The 13,053-nt window shown below is 35.4% G+C and overlaps 1 protein-coding gene across 3 annotated transcripts in view; it reads left to right on the top strand.

Annotated features, from left to right (window-relative positions):
• Nucleotides 1-13,053, top strand: part of LOC106115762 (uncharacterized) — a 56,348-nt gene that overhangs the window by 16,091 nt on the left and 27,204 nt on the right. For all 3 annotated transcript variants that reach the window (XR_001227776.1, XM_013309271.1, XM_013309272.1), the window contains exon 2: nt 8,690-8,813. Coding sequence is in view for 2 of the 3 variants with exons in the window: in XM_013309271.1 (XP_013164725.1) it covers nt 8,690-8,813 (124 nt within the window). In the remaining variant the exon portion in view is untranslated. The remainder of the gene's footprint in view (nt 1-8,689; nt 8,814-13,053) is intronic.

Genomic DNA, 13,053 nt, shown 5'->3' with positions numbered 1-13,053 from the left:
GAGGAATGTTTCTACGTCGGAACAATGTGAGTAATCAAGTTCTTTTCATTGTTTCGTGTTAACACAGATAGGTGTGTAGAGGTTTTGGGGACGTATTGTTATTCCGTACAAGGAAACCTGATTGCACGTTTTGTAGTGCCGTAAAGCTTTTGATACCAGGATCAAGATAGTATTACCTAAACTTTGTACGAAATCGTTTTATTTTTTAACCATTACAGTTATTCGAAGGCACCTGGGAAACTATAAAATTGCGTCCAAACAGGATGTTGTATCGGTTTACGTCCGGCTTGGGTAAAACCAAGGGCAGACCTAGCTGAGGTATAGAATTAGTATAGATAAACAATACCCTCAATAAAACCACGCAAGTGTAAAAGGTTTAATATAAAATGTTGTATAAAAATGTTTGCGTTAGTTACTATTCCATGAATCATAGATTTGATGTTAGTCTAAATATGACATCTAAATAATATCTCGTTACTGAGATTTTTTTCTGTATCTCTCTCTGATTGTGGGAGGTCCAATAATATTATGGGAACACCACTTGAAAACCTTTCTATTCTATCGCTTATCACTGATCCAACTTGTGGGGCCTGTCTATTGCCACTCAAGTATTTTGTTCTTTGACTTAAGCTACTGGAGTCTGTTTCTCACTCCTTTCATTTATGAAAATCGGTTTAAATCACTAACACCTATATATTAAAAGAATTTCATATTAGGATTTTTGGGATATTGGTATTTAACACAAATTTTTCTATGTTTGTTAATCCAATGCCATAACACTTATACGTAACGAAGTATAGAACCTGAACAAACATGGACCATTGAAAATAGATTAATTTAAAACGCGGCGCTAATGGTTCACACGTCCCGCTGTTTACTGACTCTCACTGCCGGGCTCTTGTAGTCGAACTTACGATGTATACGCGCTCGTTGTTGCCACGTACAATAATATTGTTACACATTGTAAGTAAACACGGCTACGCTTAACTAACGGTGTGATTGAGGCCTCGACTATGTTTATGAAAACATCGTGTTGGTAATTTAAATAAGTGATCATGTTATGTTTTGAAAATTTTACGACTATATTACTTTTGGCGTTGTTTACAAGTTATGATTCTTAACTACTTATTGATATTAACTAGATCTTATTATTTAATGAAGGTAAGATTTGAACAAGTAATTAAAATTATAGGTATATGTAAATTTTCAATGAATATATAAGATTAAATTAAAGATTTCATAACACTAGAAAGTTAATGAGACTGAAATATGAAATGCTTTTAGTTTTCTAGCACTTTGTAACCAGTTTGTGATGCTTCAACATCTAAATATCTATTAAACTCGTTAAAATAAAGAGAATTGACATTATTCATAACTACAATTATCTTTCAGCTAAATGAAGCAAGGTCGAACTATTAACATTGTTTGTTTTGATTAATGCAACTTGTTCTCAAGGTGAGCTGCCGATGTAGATTACATTGTCAGAGTTAGACTCTTTGTGCACAAGGAAATGTAAATTTTCGTATTCTGGCGATTTAAATCTCTAGGCGACTTACGCAACTCAATGTTATAGAGGTTTCTACAGTCGTCTACGAGTCATGCACGAGTCGTCTACGTTTCGATGCTCGCGAAGCAAGGATATACAATTAGTTTCAAAGATTTGCGTTGATGCACACGCACAAGGCTCTTCATACACATGAAGAGCCTTAATCTATTCTAATTTATAGAGGACTAGGTAACAAATGTAATTTGTCTTTTAATAATGTGAAGTATAATAAGTCATGTAGTTTCAATCAAATACAAATTATGTGACTTGTGCCAACTTTTAGTCGGCTTTGGAACAAAGACCTTTAAAAGATTCCAATAAGAAAAATATATATTGAAAAAAATATACTTAAAATAGGTACTTTTATTACAATTCAACGTAATTTTGTAAGAGTTCTAACTGCTAAAAACGTATTGCTTCAAAACCCTTTGATTATATGAAATGGCCGGCTTTTCGCATGAGTGAAAATAACAATATAAACGGACGGACTATTTTCGATGTCGCGGCGCGATAACGAATCGAGTCACGAAAGGGTTTCCCTTACTGAGTCACTCTAGGTAGCGGGCCGAGTAATCCCGCCGCAAACAAATGATATATTTGTGCCGAGCCAACGTACTCGAGTTACTACGTATCGAATATGTTTACGACATAGTAAACCCTAGTTGTGCGCACTCGGTGTTAAGTCGCACTTAATCGATTTTTAGTTATACTATGGTTGTATTTGGCAATTTTTGTCATTTCAATTTGTTGGCCAGAGGCAAGCGAACTGTTGTCTTTCATGATAGTACAAGGTCTCTTTATAGAAATTTATGGGTCTGGGATCGAATCTCAAATAGTTGCGCATTTATATTTCGGCGAAAATAGTTGTTCATAAAAGTCATAAGTTATGTCAAGTAAAGTTCACAATGTTTTTTTTTTTTCTATATCACAAGGTGGCAAACGAGCGAGCGGCCACCTGAAATCGCTGAAATAGCGAAGTGACCGTTGCCCATAGACATACGCCATTGCATATGCGTTGCCTACCTTTAATCGACGGAGGAGAGGATGCACAGAAATAAAATATTTTCCCTTTCCATGCATCCTCTCATCCGGAAAGTCCACTTCCTCTTCCCATTCATTCCTTATAAGAAATAGGATAGGAAGGGAAAGAGGACAAATTTTGGCCTCCGGGACGCACACTCATCAGACGAAACGCGGAATTGCTTCCACTTCACGCCTGTCTTCTGTGTGGTCGTGGTATTTCACCGGGCGAGCCGGGCCGATTCGTGCGAAGATGTTAAAGCGGGCTCTACCACTGTTAAAACACTGTGTATTATTATTGGAGACACATAACTTTAACATCTTTAAATAAAGCATTGTACAGCTGCGTATTAGTAAAAAAACCCTGTAAAGGTAATAAATAAACCCTTAACGACCAACAATAAAAGAAATATAAAATGATGCTAAATTTTTGTGTAAAGCAAAATGTATTTGCGGCATTGTATTTTACGATCGCGATCTTTTTTGCCGACGCATACGTAGCAAATAAAATCTCCAGATCGTGTTTCCGCTCCTCGCACTGGCTTAGAGTTTGCGAGGAAATGGGAGCTACTTCTTTATTGTAACAATGTCAGACAGCCGTGTAATGGAGGAAAAGAATTTGAGTTCTCCGTATAAACACAGCTTGTAAAAAGACTACTACAAATAAAATATAGTTTAATTCGTGAATGTATGGTGTAATTCTCTAATAATTTTACTACTTATGTTTTTGAAACTGACTAACTCAACTATCAACGTATAGCTGAAAGTACTGGGTCTAGGTCTGGTTTCTGTGCGACCATTAATCATAGTTTAAAAGTGTAAAAAATTGGAAAATAACAATAATACTTGATTTCTTTATAAATTTACTTAAAATGTTTAAAATTTATTCACATGCATTCCCATTTTGAAAGAGATTTGATAAAGAAATCATGAAGAAAAAGCGAATGACCTGTTTATATGGAACGTAATTTCCTACTAAATATTAAACAGCATTCATAATAAAGGCAATGCTGTCCCCACTCAATTCAATAAAGGGCCCCGAACAAGAGCGGCCAGCTTTTGTGTGCGATTGGTTTTAACATAACTCGTTGACAGCGCAACCATTTTAAATATACATTCGACGTGTAACACGCTATCGATAGGGTTGTCTTTATTTAATCAAAATAAATGTGCTCATAAGAAAAAAGGCAAAATAAATGTCTTTATTAAAAAAAGTTTTTTTTTTAAATACTCACACGTACAACACAAACAACACACATAAAGAAAACACCAGTAGATATAATAGGGCTGATTATTTCAGAAATTGAAAGATTAAAAATTGTAACCAACAGTATCTATTTATCGAATACATGGAACACCCTACACAATATATGAGCCATATCGACTTGACCCTTACGGGAAACCATAATTCAATCATAGAATCAGTTGTCTACAGGCGTCTAATAAACGACGAACTATTATAAAATAACCAAAACTGGTTAGATATGATGAATATTAACCTAATAAATCAATAAAACTTACAGTAACCCTAAAACTACATCTGAAAGTTGAGAGGTATTTGGGGAAGTTCATTTTAGAACGGAGATGTTTATGTCGATGCGTTGCGTCGAGTCGCGTCGGCTAAACGCGTGAGCAACAAATTGAGCTTTTATTTATTCATGCGAGGGGAGGTTGATATGGGTCGGGGTCGGCCGATAAAGGCCACTGTTGGTCCGCCGCCCGTCAAACGATTCACAGGGCCTTGTTTTTATTATTCCTTGCCAAAGTATCAATTGACTGAATACACTTAGTTGAACTCGTACCGCGACTTGTATAATTCTGTGCTGTGACATTTCAAGTCACTTATTGATTTGTGGTACAAGGCCATATGTAAATGTTTGTGTAATATGGAACACGCGTTTGTTCCATTTCGTATTGTTTATTCTTTTCTGAATTTAAATGCGTATTATTATGCTAAACGAGAACTTGTAAGATGTTCTTGTATTATTTTTGATTAAAACATTTTAAACGTTTAAGAAAAATATTTGTGTAAACATTTTTAATGATCACAAGAAAACGTATATCAGATATGGAGACATTTCATAAAAGCATATTTGAAGTTCTATAACCATTGTTTTGTTTGTCTTTTATGATCACTTTGACTTCGTGGGGATGTATGGCTTGCGGGGTACGGAATAATTTATTGTATTCAGTAAGATATTGGGTGTAAGTAAAGCAATTAGTAATATACATAAAATTTCCTTGTTCTCACTTCCTCAATCTGAATATCGTACAATTTATCTTTGTGTTATAAATGATGACTTGCGGCTTCAAGAATGTTTACTCACTTGACGTAAATTTATTCAAAGAGGGTTCCTTTGAACCATGTACCGTAGGCGTCTTGTTTTTTATTGCTGCGGGATGTTATTTGAAGATTATAGTGTTTCAAGATGACATAGTGGGGATTGAAATATTTATCAATGTATTTGTTTTGATAATATCATTAAATAATAAAGTTTGATTTAATAGGTGATATGCCTCGATAGACACGAATTACGTTGTATTTAATATAGTGCCTAATAATAATGATTATGCAAATTTACTAAAAATTATGACGTCACAACCTTCAAAAGTAGCAATTGAGCTAATTGATAATATTAATTAAATATCTCGAAGAATATTAAATAGATAAGAAATAGGCAAATTTGATTGTTTTCTATATCGATAAATAGTAGCGAAAACAAGATTCCAATTGGTTTCGGTGTTGGACTATATAGAAAACAATCGTCATGTCGGCCGGTTCGCGCTGGCGAGGCGCCAAACTATTCCGTGTATTACAATGGCCGGTCGCGATCACAGGAAACTAGATCGATCACCGAACGCCCAGTAATACCTGTCGCTAAACACACCCTTTATTTATACAAACGTTGCGAATTCGTGCATCGAACACATCATTAATGTGAGTACTGACACCTTTGTGATCGTTTACAATGTTCGCGAATCGCTTTGATGATTGAGTTGAGAATGTTATGTCAGGATTTATGGTTAAAATTGTGATTAAAGTCAATTTTGGTTTAGATACGATTTATAACTAGATTGCATTGTCCACTGTTTCTTGCCGTTAGTTTAATAATCAACCAAAAATATTTAAGTTTTTCGGATGTGTAATAGTAAACACAGATATTAGTGAAGTATCTTAAATTTATGCCAGCTTATTATTATTATGAGTATTATGTATATTAAGCAAAATGTAATTTTTGCCACAAAAATTAAATTATTATAAAGCGTCATTTTTTTAACGATTTTTTCAAAGCTTTTGCGTATCAATAAGGATAAAGCCGCAGTTTATTAGTCAATGCGACAAGCTCGTAAGGGTGCGTGTAGCTTGTATCAGTTCCGACCGATTCTCAAGACATGGCTTCCATGAAATTATCCGACTGACTCACGACTCCTTAACGATCACATTTCCTTATTCGTCATGCATCGTTGAGCTTAACGATTTCTGAATCGATTAAAATATTTTTAAAATTACTTAATATTTTCCTCATAATTGGTTCGATTAAAACGATGATAGAGAAGACGCCTGTACTACGATTGAGTGTTGTTTGCCTAATTAATTTTATTCTCCACTTAAAGAGACGTTCACACTTCTCTTGTATTCGTGTTCTCGTGATAAGTACACTTAGCTTACGAGAGTTACTCTTAAACCCTGAGGTCGTGAGTCTTCGTTTGATTGTAATTATATTAATATTAACGATAATTCCTTATAATAAATATAAAAAGTCTTTGGCTTGAGAGTGTGAAAGGCTTGGTGTAATTTCTTTGATAATAAAACTCATACCTATGTTCTCTTTAGAAGTAAATGTGTTACTTCTGTTTTTATCGTATTATAGTCACTACTTTGTAAGTTTATTGTAAAATGGAAAAAAGAGATTGACGACCATCATGGCAACTTAAAACTATGACGCTGTTCTAATTAGGAAATGACGCAGATTTTTCGTCCATTATGTAAGTCTTCTTCCAGGATTTCTTTTTAGCTGTATCTTCCACAGGTTCATTAACCGTAACAGTTCGTATTTTGCCGCGAATTATGTGGCCAAGGTACTCAAACTTTGATATCAAAATCAATAATTGAAACAAAAAAATCCATATCCAATATTATTCATTCTATAATTAAATCTATTTAATTAATACAAGTTTACTCTGTTTCTGGTAATTTGATGAGCTGTGTAGTCTGATTGCATTTCCACGTATTACAGTGGTCGTCTTTGATTCGCCGCAGTGTCATGTGTGTTGTGCGACACACGACATGTGGCAAAACAGATCAAAGCGGCGCCACGACAGGAATAATTCCCGGTTAGCGCTATTGAACTAATATCTGCAATGCATTCCTGATATATTTGTGTGTGATGACAGTCTTACGTATTCATGTGTTGAAGTCGACGTGTCGAATTACATTCATGTTTGATTATTAACTTGAATTTATGAATAAAAAAAACACCAAGTGAAATATCTGTTTCGTTGCTTAACAAAATACGTAAATTCTTTTGATGGTTATATAGATTTCTTTTTTTTATACCGTTTTGACTGAAAATATTGGTTATCGAATTGCTTGTTTAGTGATTGTACGTTAAATCATGTATGCCATGTGTCTGCAAGGTAAATAGTACATTAATAATACCACGTTGTCTGTAGTGAGTGACCGAATACCAGTATCGGGCTAGTAGTAGGTGGGCAAGGTGCGAAAGGGTTCGCGTGCTAAATAATCGACATCGCCAGCTGCCGTCAAACATGCCCCCTCTAAAACTCGCATGTGATTGTAAAAAAGCGCTCTTTTTCGATTTCCTAGTGTTGTACAAACACCCCGTATCGTAGTGGTCGAAGCTGCAAACCCGTAGGCACGAATAAAAGCGAACGAAAAAAATGTTTTTTCTGCGGTCGCGGCTCACCTTTGCCGTGTGCAGCAGACTGTGAACGATCACCGCGAATTATCATGTGGAGCGTTTATGAGAGAGGCTGTTTGTAAAGCGAACCGGGGTGTAATAATGTATGCTTGGTATGTTGTTCGCTCCGTTCCATCCTCTTAAACGGATTGTGTTGTTTGCAAATTATTCTTAACAGTCCATTAAGGAATGCTGCGATGATATCTCGCCTTGGAATTATACAATTTGGTGTGTTCAAGTTGCAAAATACGACGTTTAACGTCAATGTCTGTCGCAATGCAAGTATGCTCGTCGCGTATTAAATAACGCAATTTAAGTCGTATACGAGCCAAGGTCGTTATAATCAAAGCCTACAGTATAATGATATTTGGATAACATTTATTAATATGATCATTACTATAATTAGCTTTGTATATAAATCAATTTGTTACATTCAATGCTAATTAATAGAACATTGTTGATCACTAATCTATTCATTACAGTCTGAATAGATATTCGTACTTCTAATAACGAAAATAACTTATCTGTGCTAAGTTTACTGGATAGACTGATAAATATTAATTCTGTTGCTTCATTGTGGTTCACATTTCTGCTACTGACTCTACTTTCATTTAGAAAAACATAAATAAAAACTGTATCATAAATTATTACGCAATAACAGCTTATCGAAATAAAAAATTATGATACAGACAAGCCCTCTTAAATATTTTGATACGGTCAAATGTCGGTAGTCGCTCGAATAGCGATTAGTGGTCGGAGCAGTCAATAAACGTAGTAGATTAATTAAATATTGATTGACCGTCGGTTGCAGTTAAACGGAGTCAGAGAGGGCACGGCTGACTGGTGGCTTTTGCCGCACCTCTCACTGAACATGCCGCTCACACGACTCACTGAACACTGCCCCCATCGCTGAACATTGCTGAACAGACAGCTTGTTCATTGATCATGCACTCTGCTTCTTCCCTTTTGTTAAATTGTAATGCACTTAGAAAGACCTTACTTTAGAATAGCGAAATTCCCAATAGAAACTGAAAGCTCAATTTTGTATATAAAATATGAGTCAACTTATTTAGATGTAAATTATGATTTGATAATTATAGATGTATTTCTATAGTAACCTTTGTTACAATGAACGTTATATTTGTATAAGTTTGTAGAGAATGTACTCGGATATATGTTTACGAAATGTTTATTGTTCCAGTCCTAGCGGTACAGTGCTGAGTGCTCTCTCTCAACTCCGAGAGTACCTACAAACAGCGGGGACGTGTAAGTGCGGACTGCCTTGTCCGCTCAGACCTGAGACCGCTTTCAGTTTTGATCCAAAGGTAAGTTTTGTTTATTACAATTGCACTAGACGTTGCTACGTCGAACTGAAGAGTATTCTTGTTTCCGACGTGCCCAGCATTTGACGTGACGACGTCAAATGCTGGGTTATTTGACACTATATTTTATCTTCTAAAATGTGTATAAACCTCTATGTATAGTTTTTTTTTAATTATAATCAACAAGTTTCAATATTATCTATGGTGCTATGGAGTATGATACGCTCTAGATTTTTTTATTTGTTCTGCTGTATTTTTATTTTTTATACCGGTTATTCTCTGTCGATAGGTAAATAATGTTAGCCTTCGTGCGATAAAAAAGAATCATTCGTCTCGTCTTTGACTACTTTATAGTCGAATGTGTGATCAATAAGAAGCAATAAATGTCGCTCGATTGAACAATAAAAACAAGTATCATTAAGATAACATCTTGATAAGAATTTATCTCTCACCAACCATTTTCGATAAATATGACCAAGTTAATGCATATTTATGAATCTATATATTAGGAGATCCTGTTTAACAAGTTCTGTATGTAAAAATATAAGATAAGGCATGTGAAAGAAGAATTAACTGCACATTTATATCTCGTATCGGAGATCTACGTAATTATTATTTTGTTAAAATATTTTTATAATAGTGTTGCAATGTAACAAAAATGCAGACAGATTAAAGATTTTTATCATGATTCTTTTTCGTTTCTAGTCGGTTGCTTGTATGAATATAAAATGTTTATATAAACTACATATCATCTTAAATTTATATTTATGTCCTTGTTTACAATTTCGCTAATTATATTTAACTTAATTGTATTTAATGTGTAACGTAAAGATAATCTGTTATAAAATTACCACGACAGTTAAAAGACTGTTAAATTCGATAGCCTGTTGAAAAGTTGTGAAATATTTATTTTCGGATTGTGATGAAGAGTTTATTTTAACCATTATTGACACCGGCTAAAGTTTCACATATCCCCGTTTAAAAGTTACATTAAAGTTAAAAATTAAAAAGAGAATTCCAACAAAATATTCTTATCTAGAATTTCTTTGTGAATATTTTTTTATTTATTGATATTTTTTCATTGATCCAATTGATGTTTTCTAGTTTTATGTTTTTCTACTGTAGAGCTTTTATAGAGTTGTATGGAGTGGGTTTGAAACATGCGACATTCATTTACTTGTGGCTAGTTCGCGAGCTTGAATAATGCCCTTATAGGAGGAGACTAATGTAAGATGATACGCGTGTCTTGTTCACGACTTAGCATGCGTTTATAAATGACGTGCTTTGAATACTAACTTGCTAAACATTTAAAAGAAAAGAAAATCTCATTTAATTGACACAGAGTATTTTGCAGTGTAGACATTTTGTAAATAGTAAATAGTAGCGTTAAACCAAATGACCAGTTTCTCGAAAAAAGAAAACACTTAGACTGTTTGTTACAAAATTACCGTACTCGGTACTCCATCGTAGTGTGAACAGGAGTGAACTACAGGAGGTTTTTAATGTATTCCCCTTATCTTTAAGTTAACCGTACCTAGTGCCTAGGGGCCCACGTGTTGTTGATAACAGCAGGAGCATTGTACGGACGCTGCGAACCTCTGCTCCTATGGGCTTCGCTTGACGGTCACCAAGTTAATTGTATGTTCATGGAAAGTCTTTTTGAGATATTTTACCTGTATTGTATAACATAGAAAATTGAGTATAAATCTTAATTATGATAGCCTTTCTCGTTCCCAATTACAACGTATGTCACAGATTCTGTTACAACATTTCGTCTGACGGTTTCTACAAGAAATTTGGAAAAAGATGTAGATTCAATATGGGTTGGATTACCTAGACTACTTGCTATGGGGAAAAACACTAAACTTTGGAATCGTACTTCAGATAAAGAATTGTGTTTTGAAATTATTAAGTCATTTTGTACATTTTAATAAGGAGTTTATTAGGAATACATGTTTCAGTATTAGTTTAATGCGACTCGGAACCGTTGTCCTGTAATTTTTTGTGCACGCATGGTTTTCCTACCGTTACATGGTTATTCAGTACACACGAGCGTTGCCTAACAAGTGAATCGTTATAGTGTGCCCCACTTTACTCTAGCCCGTGTTTACAATGATCTCACTGTGCAAGCCGACGGTTGGCGCGCTTTATTTACCCGCCTAAGCTACACTAATCGTACATCAATATGTTTACAATTTATACGTGTTTTTATTGTGTTCTCTTTAGTTGTTGGTATGTTATTGTTTCAGAAATATAGTGTACGATATGAATGTTAATGCGTTGGATTCTTCTACATGAATGAATCAACAATCTTATGATAAAAATAGTTTACTTTCAATAAAAGTATACGTTCTTGCTTTTATATTAAAGCAAGAAATAAATGTGACAATGCGACAGTATTTTTTGTAAGTGTCTATACGTATGTAATTTAAATAATAATGATGTATCAGGGATTGCATTTCGTTCGCAAAGTTAAGTTGGTTTATATTTGGAGCGAAGCCAACTAACTACACCTGCTCGCGATGCCTTTTGTTTGTTATTCTTTTTAGGGCTATGTAAGGGCAGTCAAGGATTTCTTATTTTCCTCTTGTCAATCAATCTTGTGTGTCGACTGTTTTGTGTGTTATTTGTTGAGGCTAAGGTCCCAACAAGTGATTATTACTTCTTTTAAATAAACCCAGAATAATCTTTGTATTTGCAATTACCATATCGTACAATTTCTTTACACTAAAGTTGATGTTGCTAACAAGTTAACAACTTGCGAAAATTGCTTTGGATAACTTAATTTTTCACATAAAGCAAGTAACGATTATCACAAGTGAGTCACACATACAATTATTACACAAAAGCGTACACAAGGGCCGCGCGCTACAGAATTGCAACCACAAAGCGTTGAAATATGCCTTTAAATGCGGGCCCTATCCGTCTGTGTAATTCAATAAAGGTGAGACTCGTCGGGTAACAGTTGTGCGACGGACAAGTTAATTCTGTCAAAGCTCACAGCGACCTCGCTTGCCTTTGTGCGCACTTGAAATGTACAAATTGCATCGCGGCCGCCGGGGGAGGTCGCTGCACTCGTCCTCCTCGTCCCCCGTGCCCCGCTCCTCCGCACCCGTCCCCCGCGGAGCCCGCTCATCGATTCCTCCTCGCGGCGGGCATTCGTCTTGAGATGCACTCGGCGCCTGCGAGATCTCGATTTCACATTCAGCGTAAGCGGCGCATCGATCCACTCGTATCTGCGCCGTCGTCGGCGATGGATGAGATTCCATGGACGTAACTAGTTCTCGAGCGTCGCTGTCGCCGTGATACGCCGTGGGACGGGACTAGAATAAGAAATAATGTTATTCGCCGGCTACGCCGTTTCATTATGATGTATTTATAAAGTCTATTGTTGGGGAACGTACGAAATGCGAGCGCACATTCCTGCCACCTCTAGTTTTTTTTTCACTGTAGCATTTATCTATGGCTTACATTCATGGACGTTATATCATTAAATCTATCGTACTACAAATATTCGATTAAGAAAATGTAGGAGGCATCAGAATTATATATGTACTTGTAATTTGATTTAATGGCACAAGATTATTTTAAAGAAGCCTTTTAACTATTTTTTTTTGGTTTATCGCTTATCACGCTTATGTTTCCTATATCACTCTTAGAGTATACACCAAAAGAACCCCTGTTGAAAATTTTAGCAAAATTTACCAATACACTATCATCAGTCTTCGAAGTAGAAAAGTTGTCCAGTGCTTGTTACAAAAGGGATAACTCACACATTAGCTGAGCTTTGAAACGCTGACTTATATTAATGACCCTTTAAATCATCGACCTGTCATAATGCGCTCTCAGTTGAAACTCGAAAAAAAATTGCGGTACGTAGGAAGGATAACAATTACTTCTGAAAAGATATTACTCTATTACAGTGTGCTTATTTTTATTCGTTCTATATTAGTAAAGAGCCTATATTATGTGTCAACCGCTTCCTGTAGGTATCAAGTCTCACTCTCCGTAACTGTCGACAGTTCAGAAACTTTACTAGCTAAAATTAAACATAGGGGGAAAAGAAAGAAAAGGAAAATTAGCGATGGACAATGAAAGCAGCCACTAATTTGTGTCAAACATTCCGAGAATGCACAACAACTTGTTATTTATAATTTAATATCAATAACTGTTATTACAAAGAAGCTCACCGCATGCCACACCCCGTAACCACGTCATCAATGCAATGCGGTCGGGAGATCGC

The sequence above is a fragment of the Papilio xuthus genome, unplaced genomic scaffold (assembly GCF_000836235.2).
Source record: "Papilio xuthus unplaced genomic scaffold, Pxut_1.1 DF827777.1, whole genome shotgun sequence".
Lineage (NCBI taxonomy): Eukaryota > Metazoa > Arthropoda > Insecta > Lepidoptera > Papilionidae > Papilio > Papilio xuthus.
The sequence above is the reverse complement of the archived record's forward strand: the minus strand, read 5'-3'. Positions and strand labels throughout refer to the sequence as shown.